The sequence below is a fragment of the Ursus maritimus genome, unplaced genomic scaffold, assembly GCF_017311325.1.
Source record: "Ursus maritimus isolate PB19 unplaced genomic scaffold, ASM1731132v1 scaffold_2, whole genome shotgun sequence".
Lineage (NCBI taxonomy): Eukaryota > Metazoa > Chordata > Mammalia > Carnivora > Ursidae > Ursus > Ursus maritimus.
This window is the reverse complement of record NW_024424452.1, coordinates 41415845-41442514: the sequence shown is the minus strand read 5'-3', so window position 1 is coordinate 41442514 and position 26670 is coordinate 41415845. Positions and strand designations below refer to the sequence as shown.

The 26670-nt window shown below is 56.7% G+C and overlaps 1 protein-coding gene and 2 long non-coding RNA genes across 3 annotated transcripts in view; 2 read left to right on the top strand and 1 right to left on the bottom strand.

Moving 5' to 3' along the window:
- Positions 1-7287, top strand: part of IQGAP3 (IQ motif containing GTPase activating protein 3) — a 32672-nt gene extending 25385 nt beyond the window's left edge. The window contains exons 27-36 of the mRNA XM_040635812.1: positions 299-531; positions 790-922; positions 1019-1121; positions 1694-1820; positions 2688-2775; positions 3474-3686; positions 4306-4472; positions 4756-4857; positions 5219-5327; positions 6207-7287. Of these exons, the coding sequence (XP_040491746.1) occupies positions 299-531; positions 790-922; positions 1019-1121; positions 1694-1820; positions 2688-2775; positions 3474-3686; positions 4306-4472; positions 4756-4857; positions 5219-5327; positions 6207-6320 (1389 nt within the window). The 3' untranslated portion in view covers positions 6321-7287. The remainder of the gene's footprint in view (positions 1-298; positions 532-789; positions 923-1018; positions 1122-1693; positions 1821-2687; positions 2776-3473; positions 3687-4305; positions 4473-4755; positions 4858-5218; positions 5328-6206) is intronic.
- A 525-nt stretch (positions 7288-7812) lies between these two features.
- Positions 7813-25985, bottom strand: LOC103668344. The gene is made up of 4 exons (XR_569987.2): positions 25524-25985; positions 23499-25183; positions 18641-18710; positions 7813-11113 (listed from the first exon to the last, which is right to left on the bottom strand). It is a non-coding gene; the product is annotated as an uncharacterized LOC103668344 (long non-coding RNA).
- Positions 11902-17955, top strand: LOC103668345. The gene is made up of 2 exons (XR_005836218.1): positions 11902-11996; positions 17174-17955. It is a non-coding gene; the product is annotated as an uncharacterized LOC103668345 (long non-coding RNA).
- Positions 25986-26670: the final 685 nt, after the last annotated feature.

Below are 26670 nucleotides of genomic sequence, written 5' to 3'. Positions count from 1 at the left end.
TGTGAAATGCCTAGTGGGACGATCGTCCCCGCGCCGGCTCACCAGCAGGCCCTCTGCTGGCAGGTGCAAAGGCAGCTGGGCCATGAGCGAACAGGGCGGACAGCCCTGCACTTGTCAGGAGATCTGCGTTCCCGTCCCGGCTCCCACTCACGTTGTGCGGTGTGGCCTTGAGCGGGTGCTTTGTGTGAGATGACGGGGTTGGCCCACGTGGTCCCTTCCAGCCACGGGAGTTGGGGAGCAGGGCGGGGTGCCAACGCGGACCCCAGGGCGCTTCTGGGATGGTGTTCTCTACCCTCAGGTGGTCGGGAACCTCCTGTACTACCGCTTCCTGAACCCAGCCATTGTGGCCCCCGACGCCTTCGACATTGTGGCCGTGGCAGCGGGTGGCGCCCTGGCCACCTCCCAGCGCCACGCGCTCGGGGCTGTGGCTCAGGTCCTGCAGCATGCTGCCGCAGGCAAGGCCTTCTCTGGGGAGAGCCGGCACCTGCGGGTCTTGAATGACTACCTGGAGGAGACACACCTCAAGTTCAGGTCTGGGTCCCGGCACCCTGTCCCTCCTGTCCCCTCCTCCTCTTACCTTCTGTCGTGCCCCGCCTCCCTCTCTGGAGTCCTTGGGGGAAGCGCTGCACGGAGGTGAAGGGCGTAGTTACCGAGCCGGAGGGTGGATTGTTGGAAGGACTGCCAGGTGGGCTGGAGGGGACCCTGGAGGGGCGGGGGGGGTCTGTCGGGAGCAGAACATGTGGGGGTGCTGCCCGCCCCGCCCCTCCCACACCCTTCCTCTGGAGATAGGAGGTTCGTGTGCCGAGCCTGCCAGGTCCCGGAGCCAGAAGAACGCTTTGCGATGGACGAGTACTCGGACATGGTGGCTGTGGCCAAGCCCGTGGTGTACATCACCGTCGAGGAGCTGGTCAACACGCACAGGGTGAGGGGTGCCGCTGGGGGACGCTGGGATGGGGGGCTGGCACTTGGAGGAAGGCCCCGCTCGGACCTGCATCCGCCGCTGTGCTCTGACCCGCAGCTGCTGCTGGAGCACCAGGACTGGGTCGCCCCCGACCACGGTGACCCCCTGCACGAGCTCCTGGAGGACCTCGGGGAGCTGCCCACCATCCCCGACCTCATCGGTGCGTGCGGTGCTGGGCCGGGGGGCCGGGGGGCCTGCAGAGAGGATGGCAGGCGGGCGAGTGAGTCCTATCTGGAGTCTTGTCAAGGGGGGGGACGTGTGCTAGGAAGCCAGTCTGCACGCGCCTGTCCTCTCTTCCCCGGGTCCTAAGAGGGACACGTGCACATGGACTGATGGGAGGAAAGGGGACAGACAGTAGGGGGACCCAGTGCCATCGTGTGAATGGCCGATCAAATCGCATGAGAGAGATGTGGATGGATGCGGGTCTGTTCTGAGTCACTAAGGGTTTCTCTGCCGGGAGCTTCCAAACGAGAGGAGCGGCCCAGGGGCGGAAGGTCAGGGTGGGGGTGGTGACAGATTGGGAGCCGAGCGCTCCACGCCCCTGGGCTGAGGGTGTTGGGCGGAGGCTGAGCTCTGGGCAACAGCCCTCCCTTCGGTGCTGAGGGCCGAGGACTGGGGCGCCGTGGGCAGTGTGGACCGCCTCTCCTGGCACGGGGGTGCGCGGAGCAGGCAGCTAGCATGGCTGTCCGGGCACGGCGGTGCATGCTGGTCTCATCCTGCGCCCCATCTCAGGGGAGGGCGTGGCTGCAGCTGGGAGCCCAGACCTGAGCAAGCTGGAGGTGTCCTTGACGCTCGCCAACAAGTTCGAAGGGCTGGAGACAGACGCTGGGGACACCAGTGCCCAGAGCCTGCTTCTGAGGTGGGTGAGGCAGCCTCGGCCGGTGACTCGGCCCCTCCACCGTCTTCCTGTCCTTCGGGCAGCTCTCCCTGCGGCCTCACTGGCACTGCCCTCGCCGGGCCTCTGTGTCCCCCTCGGCCTTTGCTCTGTGCTTCGGCTGATGGCTGGGGGAGACTTGGGACATTGGTAGCACCTGGTGTTGGCGTGTTGGCGCGCTGTTCACCAAATGCCTTTTCACGCGTTACCGTTTGACCTGAGCGACAACTGCGAGGTTGGGGATGGTTTCCCTGTTTTGTGGTCAAGAGACACGTGGGGTAAGTGGCCTGCTGGAAGTGATGGTCAGGAGAGGGGCCTGGAGCTTCCCATCCCCCATTCTAGGAGAGTAAGGGGGGCACCCAGCAGGCCTGGCCAGCCATCTGGGCAGAAGAGGAGCCAAGTTGCCACCTCTATCCCACGCCATTAGGGCAGTCCCCTCCCCTCACGCATTTACCCAGTAAACCAGTGAGCCGGGTGGTCAGCTTTGTCTTGCCACTGAAGGCCTTCTAGCAGGGTGGGGCCAGGTGAGAACACAGCCAGAGCCACCAGGAGGAAGGTGGCCGTCAGCAGAAGGGATGTCGGAGCTGGGGAAGGTCTCCCAGAGGAGGAAGCGCGTCCTTCAGCCCAAGGACTCCGACAGCCTGTGGGACTGTCGGTGGAGGGCAGGGGTGAGGCAACACGGTGTGTGTACACTGAGATCCCTCAGCCCACCTTGGCGTCTCCTTCCTTGCTCACTCTCCAGACCTCCCAAGCGTCCCTGGCAGCCATGACGCAGGGCAGGGTCCACTCCCTTTCAGCTACTGGCCAGCCCCATAATCCAGACCCTTCCCTGTCCCTCCCCTCCTCCTGCAGCACCAAGCAGATGCTGGCCGACATCATGCAGTTCCAGCCTGGGGACTCCCTGGAGGAGATACTGTCCCTCCCCGTATCCAGAGAGCAGGTGCGTGGCCAGGTTGCTCACCAGTCCAGTGTGTGCATCCCCCCAGCTTACCAGCATTGCCCGTTCCTTCCCCTGGCCCCACCCACAGCCCACCACAAGCAGACAGCTGTGCTTACCGGAAACAGCCCTGGGGCTCCACCTGCATTCCTGTCCTCCGCACCCTGCCCCGCAACAAGCGTGAGCTCTGCAGGGACCCAGCCCGGGACGACCGTGCTGGGCACTGCGGGCGGCCGAGCAGCAGTCTGTGCAGCTGCCGTGGAGAGCGCTGGAGGGCTGGCACCGGCTGGGGAGCAGTCCGGGAGGCCTGGAGGCAGGAGAAAGTAGTGAGTGGGTGGAGGTCCCGTTGGGCCAGCAGCGGGAAGGACTAAGCCACCAGGGCTTCCCAGGGAAAAGGTGAGGACAGCCGGCAGGTAGAGGCTTGTCCCTAGACACAGGACAAAGGAGAGGAGCTCCCCCCGATACCCTGGCAGGTGGCTGCCATCGTGCGACCACAAGGTTTTGTGCTGTGGCTTCCGACCAGGTCCCCCTGTGCTGACCCACAGGCCCCTCTGTGTCTGTGATGCTGTTCTTCCCCAAGGCACCCGCTTCGCCTGCCCCCACCCCCACCCCCCGAAGCTGGGGTCCGCCCCGGGGACGGGGTGGAGGCGGAGCAGAATGGCAGAGCCTGCTCCATCTCGCCAGCTCTTCTGTTCCCCCAGGAAGCGGCCCATAAGCGGCTGACGTGCCAGCGCCAGGCCTGCGAGAGCCAGACCCCGGAGCCCCTGCGCCGGCACCGCTCACTGACCGCGCACGCCCTCCTGCCACTGGCAGACAAGCGACGGCGAGTCCTGCGGAATCTGCGCCGGCTGGAGGGCCTGGGGCTGGTCAGTGCCCGCGACGGCTACCAGGCGCTGGTGGACGGACTGGCCAAGGTAGCGACCCGGGGCTGGCATCCGTGGGCATGCGCGCAGGAGTGTGGGGGGTGGGGGCGTGGCTCTGGGGGTGGGCATGGGTGCACAGGCAGGCAGGTGGGGGCGTGTGCAGGTGTGCCAGCGCAGTGGGGTGTGGAGGCGGGACTCAGGGGGCCCGCGTGGGTGTGGGTACACAGACAGGTGTGGGGGGTGCACGGCAGGCTGGGGGCGGGTGTGTCAGGGCGGGGCAGGGGTGGGTGCACAGGGACCTCGAAGGCAGGCCTCTCCCTGGCAATTGTCCACCCAAAATTGTCACCAGCAGGGAGAAGCCAACAGGCCTCCACAGGGTCCTTTCTGGAGGGAAGGTCTCAGGCAGGGGCCTGTTCTTGCAACACTCTTCCTAAAGAGCAAGGAGCCTTGAGACAGTTACTCCTCAGTGCAGGCCAGGCCCCGACACTGTCCCTTGAGGGTTGGAGATGGAGTCCTTGAGCTTGTCCTCCTCCCAGGAGAAGCAGCTGTGAAATCGGCCTCTTCCTGCTTTTCCTGAAGACGCTCCCCGGGCGTGCGCGGGCTTGCTCAGGGCCTGAGGCTCTCCTGTCAGAGGGGCCAGCTCACCCCTGCCTTGGTCCCCTGACCCCAGGACATCCGCAACCAGCGTAGGCAGCGGCAGCGGCGGAAGGCAGAGCTGGGCAAGCTGCGGGCCACACTCCAGGGCCTGGACGCCAAGATGGCCTTCTACCAGGAGCAGGACGACTACTACAGCCAGTACATCCGGACCTGCCTGGGCCACCTGGACCCCCGCTCCAGGTAGGTGCCACGTACTCCCAAGGCTCCCTGGGACCTCTCAGCCCCACCCATGGGACCTTTGCCCCACTCCACCAGCTTTGAAAGGGATCCGTCCCGGGACAGCACGGCCCCTGTCTGAGCGTGGCCTTCCAGCCTCTCACGGAGCCTCAGGCTCGGGTGCAGCCCTTGTCCTCCACCAGGGAGGGTCCTCGGGCTCTGATTCCCTTCCTGTAGACACGGAGGCCTAGTGTGTTTGGTGTTGAAGATGTGCTTAGACGAATTCTCTGCGGCCTTTCTGAAGCAGGAGTTCTGGGAAAGGGAAGAAGCAGCCGTCGCTCCGTTACACGGCCGCCCAGCTCCTGGAGAAGGGTGTCCTGGTGGAGATTGACCATCTTCCCACCTCTCAGTATGTGTCATGCCCCTGCTGTGCCAGAGGGACGAGGGGCCGTGGGGATGCTGGGGAGACGGGATGCCTCCAGGCAGAAAGCTGAGGCCAGTGCACATGGCCCAGCACAGTCTGAGACAGCCCACGGCAGGGGACGCTGGGACGCCTCCTGGAGGAGTGGACAGCTGATAAGGGCGGGTAGATGGCAGATACGCGGCGTGGTGAGCAGGCAAGACAGGCCGCCATGGCCGCGGGCACGCCGAGGGTAATTCTGGGCTCAGTGACCCACAGTGCTGTCTGGCCGAGCCTCAGGAAGTGGAGGAACAGGGCTGGGTCCTGGAAGGAGGCACGGAGTCCCCATTTCAAATCCTGTCCCTGACAGCTTCAGAAACGTGATCTTTGACATCACCCCTGGAGACGAGGCAGGAAAGTTCGAAGTAAACGCCAAGTTCCTGGGTGTGGACATGGAGCGGTTTCAGCTTCACTACCAGGTGAGGGGCCTTCCGTGGGCCCGCAAGCCGCCGATGGGGCCTGGGTGCTGACCCGAGCACGGTAGGCCCTCGTCCTTTCCCTAGGCCTCAGGGCACACCAGCTCCACTCCCCACCTAGTCGGTATTCTCTGTTCCTGAACAGAAGGGCGAGGGTCTCCCAGCCCAAGCCCCTCCGTCCCCAGGCCCTGACACAGACCCCAGTGCCAAGCAGCAGGCTGCGCCGAGGGCTGGTGATGTCAGAGCCGGACCAGCACTCGAAGCCCCAGCCCGTGCCCTTGACTGCGCACGCTCCCCCGTGTGCCCTGCACGCGGCCCCACGGCGGTCCCCCAATTTTACAGGCTCTGAGGCTGACACAGAGGAAGCTGGCCTGTAACAGGCCAGCGTTCAGGAAGCGGTGTTTTTTTTTTTTTTTAAGACTTTATTTATTTGAGAGGAGAGAGAGAGCGCATGTACATGCGTCAGCGGGGTGAGGGGGAGAGGGGGCAGAGGGAGAGGGAGATGCAGGCTCCCCACCGAGCAGGGAACCCGCCGCGGGGCTTGAGCCCAGGGCCCAGAGATCATGACCTGAGCCCAAGGCAGACACTTAACCAACTGAGCCACCCAGGCAACCCGGGAAGTAGTGATTTTAAACCCCAATTTTTTGGTTCTGCTCTTCGGCCTTTTGGACAAGAAAACAGATTTCAAGCCCTCCTTGTGCTTGAGTTGACGTTTGGTTAAGTCGCTGTCCTCTCTTGGTTTTGGCGTCCTCCTCTGTGAAGTGGGGTCTCGGTGGCCAGTGCCACTGGATGAGTGCGTGAGGCTCCAGGGTGAGAGCGTTCTGGAGACTGGCTGGGCGCCACCCGCCGCCTCACCCCTGCCCGCCCCTGCCCTCTCCCCAGGACCTCCTGCAGCTCCAGTACGAAGGTGTAGCGGTAATGAAACTCTTCAACAAGGCCAAGGTCAACGTCAACCTTCTCATCTTCCTCCTCAACAAGAAACTTCTGCGGCAGTGACAGAGGCAGTGGGCTCCCCGAGGCCCTCCTACCCTGCTCGCTGCTTGTCTCCACACTCGCCACTCCTTGCTGCAGACCCCGAGGGCGCAGGATGGGGCTGAGCTCCGGGAGTCCCTCCCCTCCCCCAGCTGGGAAGAGCTTGCCCACCTGGCCACAGGTAGGGTGTCCAGCTAATGGGAGCCTCGCCCCAGAGTCTGGCTGTGTGGCTAAGAAATCCCCCCCCCCATCTCCCACCAGTAGGGCGTGAAGTGGGGGCCTGCCCTTTGGCTGGGAAGGCTGGTGCTCTCGTGTCTGCTGCTGCCCTCCAGTGGTCACCCCAGCATGACACGTGCTGCGAGCGCGACTTCCCTCCGCCTCCCTTCTCCCTGCACACGCCCAAGCCAGGGCCAGGCGCCCTCTCCCTCCTCCCGCTGACAGTGGGTGCTCCGGCCCCGCTGTCCTCGGGCCGCTGTGCTGCTGAGACGCCACACGCCCTCCAGCCCCTGCCCGTCAATCCCGGGACAGGCGGCAATGCTGGCCTCGGTGGCGGCTTGGTCAGGATGACCCCATCAACCTCAGATCTCATTGCCTTGCGGATGGTCTGTTTGGTCTGTCGGCCCCTCGGGTATTTATTCTCCCCCAGCACGCACCTCGCATCACTCTGCGGCTTTCATCATGGTTTTCATCCTTGTACCTTCTTGAGCTCAGAGTTGTCGTTTCCCATAATCACACTAACAGTCCTGCCAGCGCCTCACGGCGTGTGCATCAGGCACCTTGGGCCAGGGCCAGGAAGGGTCCCCTGCGCGCTGAAGATTCAGTCGGTCCACTTCCTACGGTACAGGGAGCGTCTCTCCCCCTCCGGACTCCGGCCTGAGAGTCAGCTCTCTTCTGCGCAGTTTCAGTCCTTGTGCCTTCTTGTCCCCACATCCACCTGACTTCCTGTCCCTCTGCCCCTGATGGCATTTGAATAAAAGCAGCTATCACCCCACCTCTGCTCTTAACCCTTGGCTTTATTTCGTGCAGAGCAGGCCCCCAAGTTCCGGGACAGCTGCTCCCTGAGCACGCAGGGGTGTCCTCCCTGCAGCCCCTGTGCCCGCCTGCCTCCCACATGGGCCACTCTGCCTGCCTGCGCTCGACGCTTCCCGAGATGTGGCCTGTCCACCTGTGTCCGCTCCCCCACGGGACAGAGACGAGGAAGGAATTTAGGTTTCGATGCACAGTGGCCGCACTCCCAAGACTAAAGCCGAGAGGAGAACCCAGTCCGAGTTCCGCCCTCCCTGCCCTGCCCTCATTTCCAGCAGGTGCTCCCCCCGCCTGGGCGACACTAGAGGTGCTCTCGCCGCAGCTCCTTACTGTACCGTAGCTTCTGCACTCTGATCAAAATCCCCTTTCCGGGGTGCCCGGGTGGCGCAGTCGTTAAGTGTCTGCCTTTGGCTCAGGGCGTGATCCTGGCGTTCTGGGATCGAGCCCCGCATCAGGCTCCTCCGCTAGGAGCCTGCTTCTTCCTCTCCCACTCCCCCTGCTTGTGTTCCCTCTCTCGCTGGCTGTCTCTCTCTGTCAAATAAATAAAATCTTAAAAAAAAAAAAAAATCCCCTTTCCGTGACAAAAGCCCCCTCCTTTCCTCCTTGCTCTCAGGGAACAGGACAAAGTCTGGGGAGGAGGGGACGGTACAGAGACACCTGCCCTGACCTCTGAACTCCCGAGAAGCCCCTAGTGGGCACGCCCAAGTTTGCCTGGCGCAGCCTGCCTCCCTGTCACTCGGATCTGTCTCGCTGTCACATCCTCTCCTTCCCGTGACATGTCACAGCAGACTCCCAAGTACCACCGTGCTCTGGGTGACAGTGACACGTAGCGCATCCAGGTTTCTACACATGATCGGTCATCACTGGAAATCTCACACTCACCAAAAGCCTCCAGCACCGTCCCTCTGTGACGCTGCCCGGTGATCGCACAGTCTCAGCCACGTACACCGCGTACTGAAACGTCACAGTAGCTACTGTCCTTGAGGGCCTGTCGTGGCTGGGGTGTTTATGTGCACTTACCCCCACCGCAACCCCACGAGGCCAAGCCGCCTCTCCTTTGTAACTGAGACCCCGAGGTTTGGGTGACCGACCAAGGCCACCACAGTGAGGGGCAGAGCAGGGCTTTAAACTTGGGCCTACCCTGTCTGAGTTGATATTCCCCCACATTTTTGCCTTTTCTGAGACAAAGATTTCCAGTTCCTTCAGCCCACGCTCTCATGCCACTCTCTCTCTCAAGCCCACTGCTCAACCCTACTGATGGTCCCTGATGAACGTCCATTCATCAGGGTCTTCCTAACCGTCGGCGGCCAATCAGACGCGGGCACTCAGCTCCTCTGGGGGGAAGTGCAATCTCTTTGGAGGACAATTGACAACAAAAATGTATGCGCAGGTTGCCAAGACCATTTAATGGGGAAAGAATGGTCTTTCTACCAAATGTGTGTTGGGACAACTGAATATCCACATAGGGAAGAATGAAGCTGGACCCCTACCTCGCACCAAATACAAACATTGAAACAGATCATAGACCAAAATGTAAGAGCCAAAACTCTTATAAAACTCTTACAAGAAAACCTAAATTATCATGACTTCGATCAGGCAATGGTTTCTGAGGACACCAGAGACACAAACAGCAAAAACTAGATAAAGTGGACCCCATCAAATTAAAAAACTTTTGCTTCAAAGGACACCTTCAAGAAAAGTTTAAAAACCTGCAGAAAGGGAGAAGATACTTGCAAATTATCCATCTTCTATGGGACTTGCTTCTGGAATGTATAAAGAGCTCTTACAACTCAAAAAGGCAGCCCAATTAAATGGGCAAAGAATTTTAATGGCCATTGCTCAAAAAAAGACATACAAATAGCTAATAAGCACATGAAAAGATGCCCAACTTCATTAGTTATTAGCAAAATGCAAATTAGGTTTTAATAAACACTTCATCCCCCAGTAGGATGGCTAAAGTAAAACCGGTAATAACAAGGGTCGGTGAGGATGTGGAGATTATAACTTGTATTTGCCAGGCGGTTGTAAAACAGTGGAGCCACTTGGGAAAACAATTCGGCATTTCCTCAAGACGTTAAACCTATGAGCCGGCACTTCCTCTCCCAGGTGTATATCCAAGAAAATTGGAAGCATATATCCGCACAAAAGTCTGTACACACATGTGCATCAGCTGACGGACAGGTCGACAAATGGTGGTGGACCCATGCCAGTGGGATGCCGTTCAGCCACGGAAAGGGGTGCAGCAGGACGTGTGCGACAACACGGAGGAAACTTGAAAACATGCAACATGCAGGTCAGACCCACAACGTCATGTGTGTGTGATTCTGTTTATACGGACCTCCAGGATAGGCAAATCCATGGGAACAGAAAGTAGATTAGCGGTCGACGGGGTCTGGGGAAGAGGTAGAATAGAGTGACAGCGTGTGGGTGTGGGGTTTCGCTTCGGGGCGGTGGGAACGTTCTGTAATACAGTGATGGCCGCACAGCTCTGAGCACAGTAAAACCACTCCACTCTGTACCTTAAAAGGGTGAATTTTATGGCATGCAAGTTACGTTTCAAGAAAGTGGTTACTTCGGGGGCCTGGGTGCCGCTGGTTAATCGTCTGCCTTCAGCTCAGGTCATGATCCCAGGGTCCTGAGCCCACGGGGAGTCTGCTTCTCCCTCCCCCTCCACCCCTCATCCTGCGCTCGCGCGCGCTCTCTCTCTCTCTCTCTCTCTCTCTCTCGACCTCTCATTCTCTCTAAAATAAGTAAATAAAATCTTTTTTAAAAAAAGAAGAAAGCAAGCTGTTAGTTTTCAAACCGTGGGTGTACACACCCAGCGAGGAGGGCTTCCCAGGCGGGTCGGTGGCCGGGGGCAGAGCGCTGTGGAGTGTCTGTCGTGGGACTGTGTGCGGCAGCGGTGGTCTCAGGAGAGCGGCCCACGACGGGAACTCACGCGGCCCGTGGGAAAGAGAGCGAGGTGCGAGTGTGCCGGTGTGAAAAGCGGTCCACACTGTGTGTTGGGAATGACACACGAGAGCCGTGGCAGGGGTCACGTTTGGGGCGCAGGAACGAGGGGGCAGCTCTCTCTGCGCCGTTATTCCCGTAAGCCTGTCGCTCTCGGGGAAAGGGAAGCATGCAGGCTCCAGACCGAGGTGTGAGGCCGCGAGGCGCAGCGGGCCCCTGGTCCCCACGCTGGGGCCGGCCGCTGGCAGATGCCTGGGGAAACGGAAGCCTGAGCCAGCGTGCAGGGATCTGACCCCCGACTCTAAAAATTAAAGATCGAGTTCGTATGTGATAGGTCTTTCTCATTTCATTTCTCTAATAACTCGTTTTTGTGGCGTTTCACAAAAATATCAGTCCAGGGGGCGCCTGGCGGGCTCAGCGCGGGGAGCGGGTGACTCTTGATCCCGGGGTCGTGAGCTCGAGCCCCACGCTGGGCGTGGGCCCCATTCAGACATCTGCGTATCTGCAGATCAGTCCGTCACGCAGCGGAAACTTGCTCCCGGCGGCTGGCAGCACAGGCGGTCCGCTCTGGAGCGCGCTCCCGGGCCGCCGTGGGGGAAGGAGCGCCGAGGGCTCGCCGGTCATGCTGTCTGCAGTTTTAGGTTCTGCTGTATTCCTTCCGCCATGAAAAACATTTGTTCATGTCTTTCAAATTTCTTCAAAAACATTCACATCTATAATGGATCCCATATATTTAATGCCGTTAACATCCCCGCCAAGCTGCTGCTTTCCACTTGCGCTATGAAAGTCGGTAACGGCCATCTGCGTCCGAGAACCTTCCAGTTCTAACTTACCGCCTTAGACTAGAACGGTAGAACAAAAATAACTAGATCAACGAGCAGGAACTTCTCTTTCCTTTTTTTTTAAAGTTTGTTTATTTATTTAAGTCATCTCTGCACCAACGTGGGGCTCAAACTCACAACCCTGAGATCAAGTCACGTGCTCTCCCGACGGAGCCAGCCGGGCGCCCCAAAGAGCATGAACTTTTAAAAAATTATTGGTTTTTTCCTCTCAATTATATATTCATTGTAGAAAGCTTGGGAAATATTTATAAAGCAAAAAAAGGGGTAAGAATAAATCATGATACCATTACAAAATGGTAACCAGTTGTAACGTTCTGATGTCTTTTCTTCCAACAATATTTGTAATTAGAATCATGGCATGTATGTTATTTTATAACCTGTTTATTTACATGTACGTTTTAAACACTTTCCCATGTGAAATGGGATATTTCAGGGGCACCTGGCAGGCTCAGTTGGTAGAGAGGCGACTCTTGATCTCAAGAGTCGTGAGTTTAAGCCCCAAGTTGGGCATAGAACTTACTTTAAAAAAAAGAAAAAAATCTAGTTAGTTTATGTTTTGATAGAAGAATGCTGTGTGACCAACCCTTTGTGGCGGTCGCCTGCTGGGTCTCTTTCTCTGGGGAACCGATCCCCCCTCCCTCCACGCAACTGTGGGGCTGACGGTTAGCAGATCCGCCTCCCACCGCCCAGGACCGTGAGCTCAGGACTCCAGAGCGGCCGCTCAGACTTCCTTCCCCTGGGCCGTGGGAACTTGAATTCTGAGGGCGGCACCCAGGAAGGGAAGCCAGTGGGGGCTGAGTCACCCGCTCACAGCACCCTGCAGAGATGGCCACCAGCTTCTGGCACCGGGATCCCAGAGGGGTCAGCCTGTCATCGCCCCCAGGTCAGGTCACCCCACTCCTGACAAACCTGAATGCCACGCGGCACCTCCCAACAGCTCTCCATTCGCTGACGTTCCTGAGCCCCACGCTTTGTTGCTTAGAGATTACTTCCTGATTCGTCCTTGTACATAAATCTTTCTGTATTTCCTTGGACTCTGTTTCTAAAAGGGAAGTGGCTGCATCAAAGGGTGTGTGCTTTATAAAGGACCTTTATACATGTGGCCTAGGGTCCGGAAAATCTGTTCCAGGTAACAGAAAGAGGGCACAAGAGGGGAGAGAAAGGGATACACGCCTGGGGCCAGACATCCAGGGTTCCAGGGTCCAGAAAGAAGCCCAGCTTGGCTCCTGGAGATCAGCACAAATCTGCCCAGGCTGGGCCTTGCGACCCCACCCCCACCAGGGCAGCAGAAGGGGACTCCTTTCTCCACAAGGAACACACACATTTAAAAAAAGTATGACTTGGGGGTGGGGGTCAGATGCCTGGTTGCCTCAGTCGGTGGGACGTCTGCCTTCAGCTCAGGTCATGATCCCGGGGTCCTGGGATCGAGTCCCACATCCGGCTCCCTGCTCAGCGGGGAGCCTGCTTCTCCCTCTGCCTGCTGCTCCCCCTGCTTGTGCTCTCTCTGTGTCTCTCTTTCAAATAAATAAAATCTTTATAAATAAGTAAATAAATAAGTAAATAAATAAAATAAAATAATATAAAACAAAAAAGTATGGCCTGCTGATCCCAGTGTGGTAGCCTGGCTGGGACGCTGGGACAGGAGGAGAGGACATCCACAGGAAACTGGGGACTTGGAATCAAGTCCGGGCTTGACTTAATAAGAATATGTTAATACTGGTTTCTTAGTTTTGACAAACGTACCACAGAAACGCCAGGGTTAACCTGAGGGAAGCTGGGTAGTGGTTCGCGGGAACTCCCTGTACTGGGTTGCGACTTTTCCATAAATGTGAAACTATTCCAAAATTAAAAGCTTATTTAAAACTGTATTGCTGGGATTCATAGTCCTGTTAGAAGGGCACGAAAGCGCTAGGCTTACCACAACCTTGCCAGTAGCAAGTATTTTTAAAAATTCAGTCCTTTGACAAATATTTCTTTTTAATTTTTTTTTAAGATTTTATTTATTTATTTAACAGAGATGGAGACAGCCAGCGAGAGAGGGAACACAAGCAAGGGGAGTGGGAGAGGAAGCAGCAGGCTCATAGCGGAGGAGCCCGATGTGGGGCTCGATCCCAGAGCACCGGAATCACGCCCTGAGCCGAAGGCAGACGCTTAACGACTGCGCCACTCAGGCGCCCCTCTTTTTAATTTTTTTAAAGATTTTATTTATTTATTTGAGAGAGAGAGAGAGAGCACGAGCAGGAGGAGGGGAGGGGAGAGAAGCAGGCTCCTTGCTGAGCCGGGAGCCCGATGCGGGACCCTGGGATCATGACCTGAGCTGAAGGCAGATGCCTCACTGACTGAGTCCCCAGGCGCCCCTAGACAAATACTCCCCAAGGGCCCTCCACGTGCCGGTCCCTATCTCAGGGGCTGGGATCCATCAGGAAGCGAGGCAGACATGGACCCGCGCCCTCCTGGCGCGGACAGGGGGCAGGCAAAGACGGATACTTCTCTGTGTCAGAAGCAATACGTGCTGGGGAGAAAGGAGAGTGGGATCAGGGACAGCGGGGGTGAAGGAGAGGAAGGAGGGATGGGCTGCGATTTTCAACAGCGTGACCAGAAGAGGCTTCCCCGAGGAAAAGACATCCCAGCCCTGACCTGGAAGGAGGGGGAGTGGGAAGCCGTGTGGCTCTCTGGAGAAAGGTGTGGCGGGTAAGGTGGACGGGCACCCCGTGAACGGCCTTCTAGGTGCCCAACAAGATGGGGCAGAGGCCGGCCAACGCTCACCAAACGCCCTTGCAGTCGGGCGGGCCTAGTCGGGCCAAGGGAACTGAGTACGAGCACAGCATGTTGCGTCCAGGCTCGGGCAACAAAAATTCCGTAGGTGGTTCCCTAGTCTTCCTGTCCCTGCTGTGGTGTCTTCTTCCGAAGGAGCCTCAGCGAGGAGCCGACAGAGCCTCTGTCAGCCCGGGTCTCGGGTTCCTCTGTGCAGCAGAGTTTCCCCTACTAACCCGTCCTGAGCTGGTAGCAGCCTGGACAGACAGCCCCAGTCCGGCACTGAGACTTTATTTTTAGTAATCTCTACACCCAACATGGGGCTCAAACTCATGACCCCAAGATCGAGTGGCGCGCTCTTCTGACTGAAGCAGCAGGGTGCCCCTGGCACTGAGACTCTTGCTCTGAGGTTTGGGGGTGCCCATCCCCGCAGCTTAGCTCCTGGCCTGATACAGAAGGAGACGGCTTCTACCACGTGAAATGAGCCGATTGTTAATTTGAAAAATACATGCATCGTTGTTTAGTTCTCATTGATTTGATGGTTAATGAATGTAGCATGTAGCAGACTGTATTCTCTAAGACGGACAGAGCACTGTCCCCCTTCCCCGTGCTCTTATTGTGACAGCGGCATTCCCGCCATTGAGAGGTGACGTGGATGTCCCCCCCCCCCCCGAATCTGGGCACGTCGATAATTAGTGACAGCGAGGTTACAAGACTTCTATAGCGACATCCTAAACAATGCTGGGGCGTCCGTCTGGTGCTGGTGGGGCGTCTGCTCTCAGAAGCCTGCTGCCAGGCCGTGAGGACTCCCAAGTCTTGTGGAGAAGTCAGGTGTCGGTGTCCTTGCAGCGCCGGCCGCCGACGCTCCCGCGGACACCTGGCCGGGTGAGGAAGCCTCTGCAGGGCCTCCTGCTACACGAGGGGCCCTGGGGGTGAGCCGCCCTGCTGAGCTCAGCCAGGCCCAGAACCACAGTCAGAATCATCCTGTCGTTATTGCTGTTTTGAGCCATAAGTGGGTTTTTTTAGATTTATGTATTAATTTTAGAGACGGAGGGGTGGGGCAGAGGGAGAGAGAGAACCTCCAGCAGACTCCCCGCTGAGCGCAGAGCCTGACACGGGCCGCGTCTCATGCCCCTCAGATCGCCACCTGAGCCGAAATCCCAAGTGGATGCATCACCAGCCGAGCCACCCAGGCGCCCCTGGAGCCACTCAGCTTTAAGGTGGTTTATTACGTAACAATACATGATTGCAAGAGGGAAGCTGAACTTCTTCACTATTTTTATGTAATACATATATTTTTAAAGATTTTATTTTTAAGTAAGCTCTACACCCAATGTGGGCTCGAACCCACAACCCTGAGATCCAGAGTCGCCGGGCGCCCCCATTTTTATCCAATACATTGAAGTCTTTTCACACCATGTTGCCACCGCCTTGACAGGGCTGCCTTTTCTCTTTCCACATGAAAGTGTGAAAACGGATCGAGGCCGTGGCTGGAGCTACCAGAGATGCCCCTGAAAGCTGACTCAGATCTATTAACAACGGGTTCTGACTATAGCTGTTCAACTAACACGCAGCAGCTGTTCAAGAAATGTTTGTTAAGGGGCGCCTGGGGGGCTCAGCTGGTTAAGCATCTGCCTTCAGCCCAGGTCATGATCCTGGAGTCCCGGGATCAAGTCCCGCATCGGGCTCCCTGCTCAGCAGGGAGTCTGCTTCTCCCTCTGACCCTCCCTGTTCTCATGCTCTCTTTCTCAAATAAATAAATAAAATCTTAAAAGAAAGAAAGAAAGAAAGAAAGAAAGAAAGAAAGAAAGAAAGAAAGAAAGAAAGAAAGAAAGAAAGAAAGAAAGAAACGTTTGTTAAACGAACGAATAATGCTGTCCTTGGGGGCAGGGGCAGAAATGGGGGGACATTGGTCGAAGGTCACAAACTTCCAGTTAGGGGAGGAGTAAGTTCTGGGGACATAATGCACAGCGAGGTGACTGTAGTTAGCAACACTGTGTCCTACCCTTGAAAGGTGCTGAGAGTCGATCGTAAAGGTTCTCACTGCACGCACCCTCGCACAAGGTAATCCTCTGAGGTGATGGAGGGGTAATCTTTTCTCCATACATATATATACCAACTCGTTACATTGTACACCTTAAATTTCTATAATGTTACACGTCAGCTATATCTTGATAAAGTTGGAAAAATAATCATAACTCTGTCCACATTTCTGCATCTTATTTAAAATACAACCACCGTGGGGCACCCGACTGGCTCTGTTGGAAGAGTATGTGACTCGACTCGTGATCTTGCGAGACCCACGGGGGGTATAGAAATTAGTCAAAAAAGCAAACTTAAGGGGCGCCTGGGTGGCGCAGTCGTTAAGCGTCTGCCTTCGGCTCAGGGCGTGATCCTGGGGTCCTGGGATCGAGCCCCACATCAGGCTCCTCTGCTGGGAGCCTGCTTCTTCCTCTCCCACTCCCCCTGCTTATGTTCCCTCTCTCGCTGGCTGGCTCTGTCAAATAAATAAAATCTTAAAAAAAAGGGGCGCCTGGGTAGCGCAGTCGTTAAAGCGTCTGCCTTCGGCTCAGGGCGTGATCCTGGGGTCCTGGGATCGAGTCCCACATCAGGCTCCTCCGCTGGGAGCCTGCTTCTTCCTCTCCCACTCCCCCTGCTGTGTTCCCTCTCTCGCTGGCTGTCTCTCTGTCACATAAATAAATGAAATCTTTCAAAAAAAAAATCTTAAAAAAAAAAGTAAACTTAAAAAAATAAAATTAAAGAGTAAATAAAATATAACCAACCTAATTAAATGTGTTCGTGAAATTCAGATGCATTTGCAATATTCTCCAGAAATACCAATCTATCAAACCTTTTATTATGAAGGGCTTACAGCAAAGTTTTGCTTGGCTTCTCTTTCTTTTTTCTTCTTTTCTGTTTCCTTTTCACTAAACAAAATAATGTGTATATCATCTCCAAGGACTCAAGTCCTACATATGAAGCCAGGTAAAGCACACCTGTACCCCATCTTTTCCACGGGGAAGCCCTGTTGTATCTTGGTGCAGATCCTTCTGGGCCTTTCTTCTATATATTTCCCTTCATGTAGACAAACTTACTGTGGCTGAAGCTTCTTTCACAGGTGGGCGTGACATTTCCTATCCCATGTGCTCTTCCAACACCTTACCGTGCCCCACCAGCGGGAGGCTCAGTGGGCCCCCTGGGCAGGCCCCATGACTGCCTCACGAGAGTGTGACAGCAATGATGTGGGGTCACTCCCAAGGCTAGGTCCTAAGAAGCATGATCGATCCCCTTTGGCTCTCCATGTAGGACACAAAACTTCTGGAGTCCCGTGCCACCTTGTAAGAACTCTGGCTACCCGGAAGCCCTCGTGCCGGAAGAGCACAAAGAGGGACCAGGGAGAGACAGGATCACAGCTTCCCTGGACCCTGCCTGTTCGAGTATTCCCAGCCGGAGTGCCAGACACGTGGGGATGCCTTCGCCCCCAACCCTGCAGCAGCCCGAGATCCTGAGTGAGAACCATTTGGCAGGACCCAATCAATCCCTGAACCCACAAGTTAATATGAGACAGTTGTTCTTCTAAGGTGCTGTGTACAGAGTTGGTCATTACACACAGACTCACACTCGCCGACCTGCTCAGGTGGCCTGCTGTCGGATCGATTGCTCTGAGACTGGCTTGTTTTTCTTGAAGCAGACTCCACGCCCCAACGTGGGGCTTGAACTCACGACCCCAAGATCAAGAGCCGCATGCTCCAGTGACTGAGCCAGCCGGGCGTCCCTGAGACTCGCTTTCATTGTTGGACAACCTGTCTCCGACTGCTGCGTGTCCCCGGGCCAGCCCGGTGTCTTGCTTTGTAAGGCCGTGTGGCATTCCACGCAGGGACATTCCATAACGGCGCACAGAGGGTTTCTTTCATCTGGGGCCGGGTCCTCAAAGGAAGACTTACTTGGGAGCCCACCGCACGTGTCAAATGAGTGAAAAAACCTCGGGGCCCCACACGCCCCTCACGAGCCTCCCTGGAGGGAGGGCTCTTGAGGAGCTCCTAGCTTTCCGTGACACCTGTAAAGATCCCCCCGCTGGGCAGAGTGCACAGCCGCGATGTTCGGTGTGTCCTCCTTTCCCTTCATTTGGGGTAAAATTGACATAACCGTATATTGGCTGCAAGCGTATGACGTCAGGATTCGGTCTGTGCGTGCCGGGAAATGGTCACCACAATTAGCCCAGCTAATGCCCATGACCACGCAGTTACTAACTGCCACTCCGTGATGAGAGGAGCTTCTCAGTCTCGAATGTACATTCAGATCTCCTGTGCATTTGGGTAAATGCGAGTTGTGATCAGCGGGTCAGCAGCGGGCTGCGCTTCTGGGCAGGTCTGACCACCTGCTGGCTGGGGTCCATGCGTGCCCGAGTGGTTGGCGGCTGGCCAACCCCAGCCACTGCCACCTTCTTCTCTGACCTTCTAAAACTGTGGTGTGGTTCAGCCTGGAGCCGTGAGAATCTAGCTTCCCTAGTTCCCCTGGGGCCTCCGGTTCTCCCCTCCAGTCTTGATACTTTCTCCAAAATGCCTCCCAGACCAGGCAAGGCCACCGCGATGTGTGCAGGCTGGGGGGCCTCAGCTAAGCCCCACGCAGTGCACACAGGAAGTTGTGAACGAGTGGGTGGGGAGTCTATTCTCACCGTTCTAGAACTCCCATTCTCTGGTCTCCGCTTTAAATAGGTCTTGCCAGAGGACCTGGGAGAAGACAGCCCCTCTGTCCCCTGCTGTCATTACTCACCTCTCCAACAGAAGATGCTTTCTCGGCTCTTTCTTGATAACTCTGGCTGCACGCCTGACTTCCTGCGCCCCTGCCACGAGAGAGGGAGACACCTCAGAGACTCCCCACTAACTGCGGCAGGCTCGGGGCTCCCCCAGAGCATAGCTGGTGCTCAGCCAACAAGATTGCTCGGGCCCTTCAACTTGCCCTTGGCCACAGGGGATCTTCGCCTTCTGTGGGGGATGGAAGGAGAGGGGCTTTGCTGCAAGGTACCGCACACACACACAGTTTGCTTTCTTTATTGTAAACTCTACGAGTATCAGCTTCCCATTATCACTGCAGAAAGCCAGGCTCAGAGAGGGTCAGTGGCTTGCCGAAGGTCACACAGCTAGAAACAGCTGAGCCGGGACGAGATCTCGGGTCTGCTTGGCCCGGCCTTCTCTGCTGGCTTTCTCTAAGCCTGAGCAACTCTGAGGTCGCTGTGTGAGCACACGGGGTTCTGAGTGCCCTCTTCTTCTCTATTAGCGCTTGGAACACTGAGTCCGTGAGGGTACTAACTGCGCTCTGGGGTGTCCCCTCCGTGCGGACTCCTGGGCCCCTCCAGCGTCCCTGTAACCCTGTAGTCAGGGCAACAGTGAAACCGTTTTGTCCTATGACCCTTGATGGGGCAACAGACAGGCCTGGCTTCAAACCCAGAGCCCCTTCTTGCTGTGTGACGACAAACATGCTCCTTAACCTCTCTGAGCTTCTGTTCCGTCGTCTGCACAAAGAGGATCAGAATTCTGTGACCGATGGGCTGTTCATCGTATGACGACAACGAGAGTGCGTCTCGGGCCTTCCATAGTGCCTGGCATGACGCAGAGATGAAAACAAGCCAAGCTTGTACCCTTTACCCCATTTTCTCTCTTTCTCCTGGGTCAGCAATCAGAAGGCCCCTATGTCTTTCCAGCAACACGGCCCTCGGGGGCAAGTCTGGGGTGTGGGAGGCGGGCAGCTAGCAACTTCCCAGCTTTACGGAGAGGTTCCCTGTAGAATTTGGGGACCACGCCAGGACAGACAGCAAGAGTTCCCAGGCAGTAGATGCGGGATGTGCGGTGCCCGCCCCTACCCACATCCCCAGTGCCCGTCACAGGCGTAAAAACGCTGGCTCCTCGAAGGTGCTCTTTCTGGATGGGAGCTGAGCCAGTGGCGGAGCCACCGGACCAGAGTGGTGACAGCCCTGTGTCAACACTGCGGATGGCCCGAGCTGCTTCCTCGGCCTGCCAGACATGAAGCTGGGTGGGCATGGGGGCCCCAAGCACAAAGAAGAGAGTCTGTCCTGTTATGGCTACCTCTGTCACACTCCAGTCCACCCAAAAATATACGGAAAATAGCCGAATAAAAAAGTGGCCTTCAGCCTTGAGACACTAAGACTTGCAGGTGGCCTCTCCTCTGGTGAGCCCCTCTCTCACCGGGAGGCTGGCAAAGGTGCCCTCCCCATCCAGCTGCCACCCTGGCACCCCTGCATTTCCACAAGGGCCTTACCTTGTCCTGGGCAGGGCAAGCCCTCCACCCCTCCCTGACCAGCGAAAGATGCTTACCCTGTCCTTGCTCCCCCGCGCCTCCTGCCCCCTGCCTGTCCTCAGAGCTAGCCCCACAGGTGCTATGTGGTCACAGCATCCTGGAGAAGAACCACACACTTACAGGTTCATCAACACACTTACTGGGTGACAAGTACATCCCTCCTCCGCAACTGGCCTGAGGAGGATGGGAGAGGGAGCCTGACCCTAGTCCACCCAGCTCTTTCACGGCCTCCCTGCCTCCCCCGCCCCTACAATCCCTGCCAGGGCCCCCAGGTACACAGTCTCTGGTTGCTTAGCAACGGCCAGCCTCTTCCCCTACCTCAGCACCCTCCCCTGGAGCTCCAGTAGAGCCGTGGCAGGGGCGGCCCGGGCAGGGGCGGGGGCGGGCAGCCTGGACTTCACAGGAGCTGCTGCCAGGGAATGTGTGGGAACAAGCCCCAAAATAGGCCCAATGTAAAACCCAGGGTCCTCTGTGAACACTGAGGTCCCACACTGACTCTTGGAAAGTCCTGCCCCAGCTTCTGCCAGCCTGAGGCTTCCCCTCCCACACTGGACGTCCCTCCCACCCCCAATTCTGCCCTGGGTCTCTGGGTCTGCCCCTGTGGTCTCTGCCTCTCCTGGGGCTCAAAGCCTGCCTCCTCCGGTCCATCCTGGGGGGTGGCCCGGCTCCTCCTGCTCAGACTGAGCAACCCGTCACCTGCACCAATCTCCTCGCTCCCAGGGTTGCCATGGTAACCATTGGCCACACCCCTCGTTATCACCTTCCTAGGAAAGGCCTGTGCTGGGAGGGGGTCACAGAACAGGCCCCCAGGGGTACCCAGCTTCCCCATTCCCCGGCCCTAGACTGCAGGTTCAGTGGAACTGACGCAGAACTTGAGGCCAACCGGAAGAGGATTAGGCCCCCCAAAACAAACTCCTTCCTGCTGCCTTCCCTCTGTCCCTTCAGCCACAATATCAGAGTCCCCAAGAGAAGCCCTTAAAGAGGCTTAGCACCTGTGACAGTCAGAAACCTGCCTCACCCAGAAAAGCCCCCCCCGGCCCCCATTGACAGAGTGCCCTCCAAGGGCACGGTGTCCCTCTTCCTGTCTGTGTCCACCTGGCTTGACCTCTTTACCTGCACTTCCTGCCCCCCCTCCCCAGTCCCAGACGCTGGGGTTTGATAATAGGATCTGTGGGATAAGAACCAGGAGTAGGAAGCAGTCAGCAAAGGGTTGTCTGAGGGGAAACACTTCCAGAGTAAAGGAAGGCGGGTGGGGCCCAGCTCCCAGGCAGGACAGGCTGGGAGGGGTGCAGGGATGAGGGCGTGCGGAGGCTCCGGGAGGGAGGCCTGGAGTCGGCCTTCTAGCAGAGGAAGCAGGCAAACAGATGGAACTTTCAGGCAGGAGGCCGGACCCAGTGACCTCACCCAAACCATGTGCTCTGCTCTTATCGCAACCTGGCGAGCCTCCCAGCTCTCCTGGGTCCCCAAGAAGGAGAGCTTTTTATAGTTCATTCCCCAACTTGGGTTTGAATAATTAAACAAGATGGACAGAAATAGCAGCTGGACAGCAAAGTTGGGTTATTTTGGGGTTTTCTGGAACACAGAGTGCTCCTGGGCAGCACCCTACCCCTGCAGGGGGCGGAGCCAGCACCAAGCCTGACGGGAGATTCCTGTGGGGACCCACCCGTGTCCCTCAGCATTCCTGAGTTGACTGGGTTGCTCTCAAGCACAGGAGGGTCTCACCACTTCTTCCCTGGCCTTCAAGGAAAGAGAGGGCTCCCAGTGCCTCCAGCTCAGAGCTCCTCCCTTGGGAGGAACTTCCTTCTGTTGTCTGTCGGCCCTTCCACTTCAGAGATGGTGACAGATATTGAAAATCAGATCGATAAGCAGCTGCGAGCCAGGCTGAAGCGGGATGAGGTGGCTTCTGCTCCTCTGGCCAGCGAGCTGGACTCAGGTGGTAGGAGGTCTCGTGCCCTCCCCTCACTCCCACTACAACTAGGGGAGCCGTAGTGGGGACTGAAGCCTGGGGGGGGGTGGCCATGGGAATTCAGAGCAGGGCAGGGGGATGGTGCAGGATGAGCCTGGGCTCTGGAGAGGAGAACGCCAGAGACAGACTCTTGTCTGGGCTAAGAAACCCTGCAGAGGCCAGAAGCCCCTCTCCTCCAGCTCCCTTTTAATGGCCTCTGCCCCTGGCAGAAGCACAGCTCAGGGTTCCTGGGTCAGGGTTCTAGCACCTCAGCTGGGGACGGGGAGAGGTGGGGAGGCCCCCTCAGGTCTTCACAGCAGACCAATCATTTGTGGCTTGTTTGCATAATACTTTTGGTTCAACCACAATGAGTAGGGCCTCATCCCAACTCCACCTTGAGGCTCCGCCACAGAGCTAAAAACCTGGGGGACAGAGGGGGCATTTGTAAAGTTTTCTCCCTTTGGGTAAGCACTTTGGGGGCGGGTTTGGAGGTTAGATTTCAGGAAATACTGAAATCATTCATTCATTCATGTTTACTCGTTCAACAAACATTTTAAAATCCCCAACTGTAAGCCTTGCACTGTGTTGGTTCTGGGACTAAATTAGTATGGCAAGGGCCTTGCTCTCTCGAAGCACACAGTTTAGTGGTGGTGGGGGGTGGGCATCCTAAAACCTACTCCCTACCACTGTCGAGTGCTGACATGAAATGGACCCCGTACAGGAGCTTCGGCTGCACTTGACCATCAGAGAAGTCTATGGTCCGAGCAGCATTAGCCCCATTGGACACTGAGCAGAGCTAAGATGAAAAGACTTGTTGCAAATCCTTCAGCTAGACAGCAGTGTCCATGGAATTGGAACCCATGTCTCCGGGATTCCAAGGTCTGTCGCTGAAGCACTGCCCCGTGCTCCCTAATGCACGGAAGGAAGCTGCAGGGTCCTTAAGCGCTGTGGGTGCTTAAGAGAGTGTGGATGTCTTTCTGAGGGTAGGCGCTAACCTGCCAGGTGGGGCAGTCAGGGAAAGCCTCCTGAAGGAGGCGGCTTTGCATTGGATCCCACCGCTTCTACAAATACCAAATACCTGTCCACCATGCGCTTTGCTCTTGGTGCCGTAGATACTGAAGAGAACGAAGTTCTTGCACTGTGGGCATGCTGGGCAGGGGTGAAGGAAGGGGTGACGTTATAACTGGGCGAGTCTTAAATGCCAGCCTCCTTTACCCTCAGAGTCATTCTGCTCTCCCAGGCGCAAACCCCAAACTTCTGGGGAATCTAGAGGAAAGGCCTGGCCCTCCTACTCTGGGAAGGAGCAGAACTCCTACCTGTCCTCCCTAACGTCTATCCTGCATTTCTTTCTGTTTCAATAGATTTCCCCACCTCTCATCTCATTCCTCTTTCTCAAGGCCAAACTCAGAACAGCAACCCGGCAAGCCGAAGGCGTCTGGCCCTTTAAGGCCACCTTCTTCCCCCCACGTGCCGTCTGGTTGGGCTGGCGACGCTGACGCACGCGTGACGTCAATGGCAGCTGGCGGAGTCTGGGCACGAGGAGCGAAGTTAGGCTGGGGGTGGGGGGGGCGAGAGCGAGAAGGCGGTTCATTTGCATTTAAAGGGGCCACTCCCGAATTAGTGGTCAGGGCGCTCAAGCACTGTGTATCTGGCAAACTTTCTGTCTTGGGCTATGAGGCGAGAAAAAGGCGTGGTACAGCTGAAGTCGAAGGTGACTTGAGTTTGCGATGTCATTTATGTCCTTCCGCGGAAAGGGAGAAATAGTCCGTCGGTGCCCGGACTGGAAGCACGTGACCTGGAGGGGGCGGATGGGGGGGGAGAGGGAAGGAGGGAGGAGCTGGGGAGGCGAATGTCAGGCTTCGTTTCAGCTGCCCCCACCCCCACATCCTGCCCACCCTCTTGCAGCTGCCACCACATCCTGCCCAGCCTGGGGCAGGGAACTCTTGTGGGGGGGCACGGACCGAGGACCCGGCTTTGGCACCCCTTTCCTGCCCCCTTCAGATCCAGGGTGGGGCCTCTGCCCTTTGCCCCGGGCCTGGCCCCAGGCACCTGGCACTGAGCTTGGGGCACAGCTCTGCCAGCACAGCATAGGACAACTCTCCGCTTAACTCCGCCCCCCCCTCCGTCCCCTTCTGGCCCAGACCTGGACTTGTCTGGGCCCCGGATCAGAGCCCCAACCCTGGGCTAGCACAGAGTGAGTTATCAGTGGACAAATAGAGGAGGTATTCAATAAAGTTTTTATAATGTTAACGAAGATACACAGGTATGCACAGATTCATGTAACAGACATTTGCTGAGTGCCTTGGACTCCAGGCCCAACAAGGCCCTGAAATCCCAAAGCTGATTGAACGGCTGCCCTCAAGGATCGGGTGCCCTCAGGAGCTCAGGATCTGGTGAAGAAGAATAAACTGGAAACCAAAAACGTCAGTGCAGTCTGGTGTGTACCGATGAGGTAGCCACGTGGAGTAGAGAGAACTCTACACAAAGAGAGGTGCAGGAGGGTGCGCAAGCCCACCCTGAGGATGTGCACACAGACGGACCGCCATACCTGTGCCGACAGCCCCGTGGACAAGGTGGAAGTCATGCGGAGAGATTGAAAAACTGGGAGGAAGAATGATCAGCCCAATAGAAGGGATGGGATGGGTGGAGTGGGGGTGGGGTGGGGATGGTCCCGAGGGCTGTGAGGAAGGCTAGAGGGGTCAGTGGAGCAGCCAGGCAGAGGCTGGAACAGCAGGCTGGAAGAGAAGCAGCTCTTAGGGACGAGGAAGACCTTTCCAAGTAAAGATGGATTAGGGTGCTTGGGGAGTGTGAATAAAGGAGCTGTTGGTGCCCCTTTGCTGTAGAAACTATGAAGATCGGAATCACACACTTCCTAGGACTTTGGTGGGCACCCGTCTAACTCCTCGGGGATTGTATAGCAACTTTGGGCTGGAAGATGACTTTTCTCTACAAAAGATGGGTTGGGAGCCAGAGGGGCAGAAGGAAAAAGGACACCCAGGCACCTGAGCTGCTGATGTGTTTCCCCCTAGAGGATTCTGGCATGGGTGATGCAGGGGCTAGAAGAAAAAGATGGTGTGAGTCAGTTTCAGGAAGTCTTTATTATAATCTAACTTTCAGCAACGTTACTCCCTAGATCCTTTCTTAGCCCTCCATGGAAATCAAGACCTCATATTTGCTACTTTTCCTTTCCACGAAGTTCTCTCTATAAATATAAATATATGTAAATTCTATCCCACTTGTAACGTCAGCCTCTGCGACTCTCTCCTCCTCTGTTCTCTAGTGAATTATCATTCAGCATCTCAGGGTCCAGGATACTCCTCTCCCTCAGCAAACTCTTCCCTCCCCTCCTTTCTGTCTCCAGCTCCGTGCCCTTTAACACCCTCCCAGGTGACTCACCTTCCTTCCTCATTCCTTTGTTAAGGACCCAACATTCCAAGGCAGGGAGGACTAGCCAGCCAATCACAGCCCAAGCAAGCCTGCCTCTGGCTTGAGATTGGCTGGAGCTGTGGTTGGCGGGAGGCTCACCGCGCAGATGTATGAGAGGTTGGGGAGGGGGTTTCTGGAAATCAGGCGTTGGAGAGAATTTGTTCTGGGCTGCTTATGTTCTTGGAGAGAATCCTTCAAGAGGACCTAGGCCCGTAGGGCTCTCTGGCTTGGAGAGCCTTAAAACTGGAGAAAGGCTGAGAACCCATCTCTCTTGGTCCCCTGGGGGCTTAGCTGCCCCCTGCCCACTTTGGTTCCTCCCCGCCCCCCCGTGATCTTGGGACCCAGTGGTCTGAAGGCTGCGTTCCCAGGCCTGTTCCTAAGAAGTCTTTTCCAGCAGCCCTGGATCTCTCCAGTCTCAACATTCTGCTTTCCCGACGTCGGAAACAGCCGGAAAATAAACACCCTGATGACTAAACGGTTTCTCCAGCTAGAGCCTGGGGAAGCACTAAAAATAGAGGCCACAAGTGAGGGGAGGTTCCCTACTTGAGGGGGGGGCACTTTCCCATCTTGCTACTGCCACAGCCCCAGCCCTGGCACAAGGCTCTGTTCTTCTCATGGTCCTAGGGAACAGAGCAGTCGGGCTCGCCTTGCTTGCCCTGAGGACTTGGGGGCAAGCTAGCCCTGCCTGGCAGGGAAGACTGACATCTTCTGGTGCTGGGGCCCCAACTCCCAGGTCTGACGGGGAACTGCGAAGCTACATTTGGGGACAAGGTGCGACACTGTTTAAATCAGGTTTCCTGAAGGAGGGGCCGGGTGGAAGGGTTGGAAACTGAGGCTGAGGAAATAGGAGCCTGCTGGCTTCCCGTTTTAGGGCATACAAGATAAGCTTCCAAACTACTGGCAAGGTGGTTTCACTGATCTTGCCTCCTTTGAGGTTTGTATGGGATGATGGGCCTAAAGGGGTCTCGGCAGTCCAGTCCTTAAGTTATTATAATGTAGCATGAGGCACTGTTCTAAGCAATCTACCTGCATAAACTAATTTAATCTTCACACCAAATTTATGAGCTAGGTACTATTATCACCGTCTTCATTTTACCCATGAGGATCCTGAGGTGCA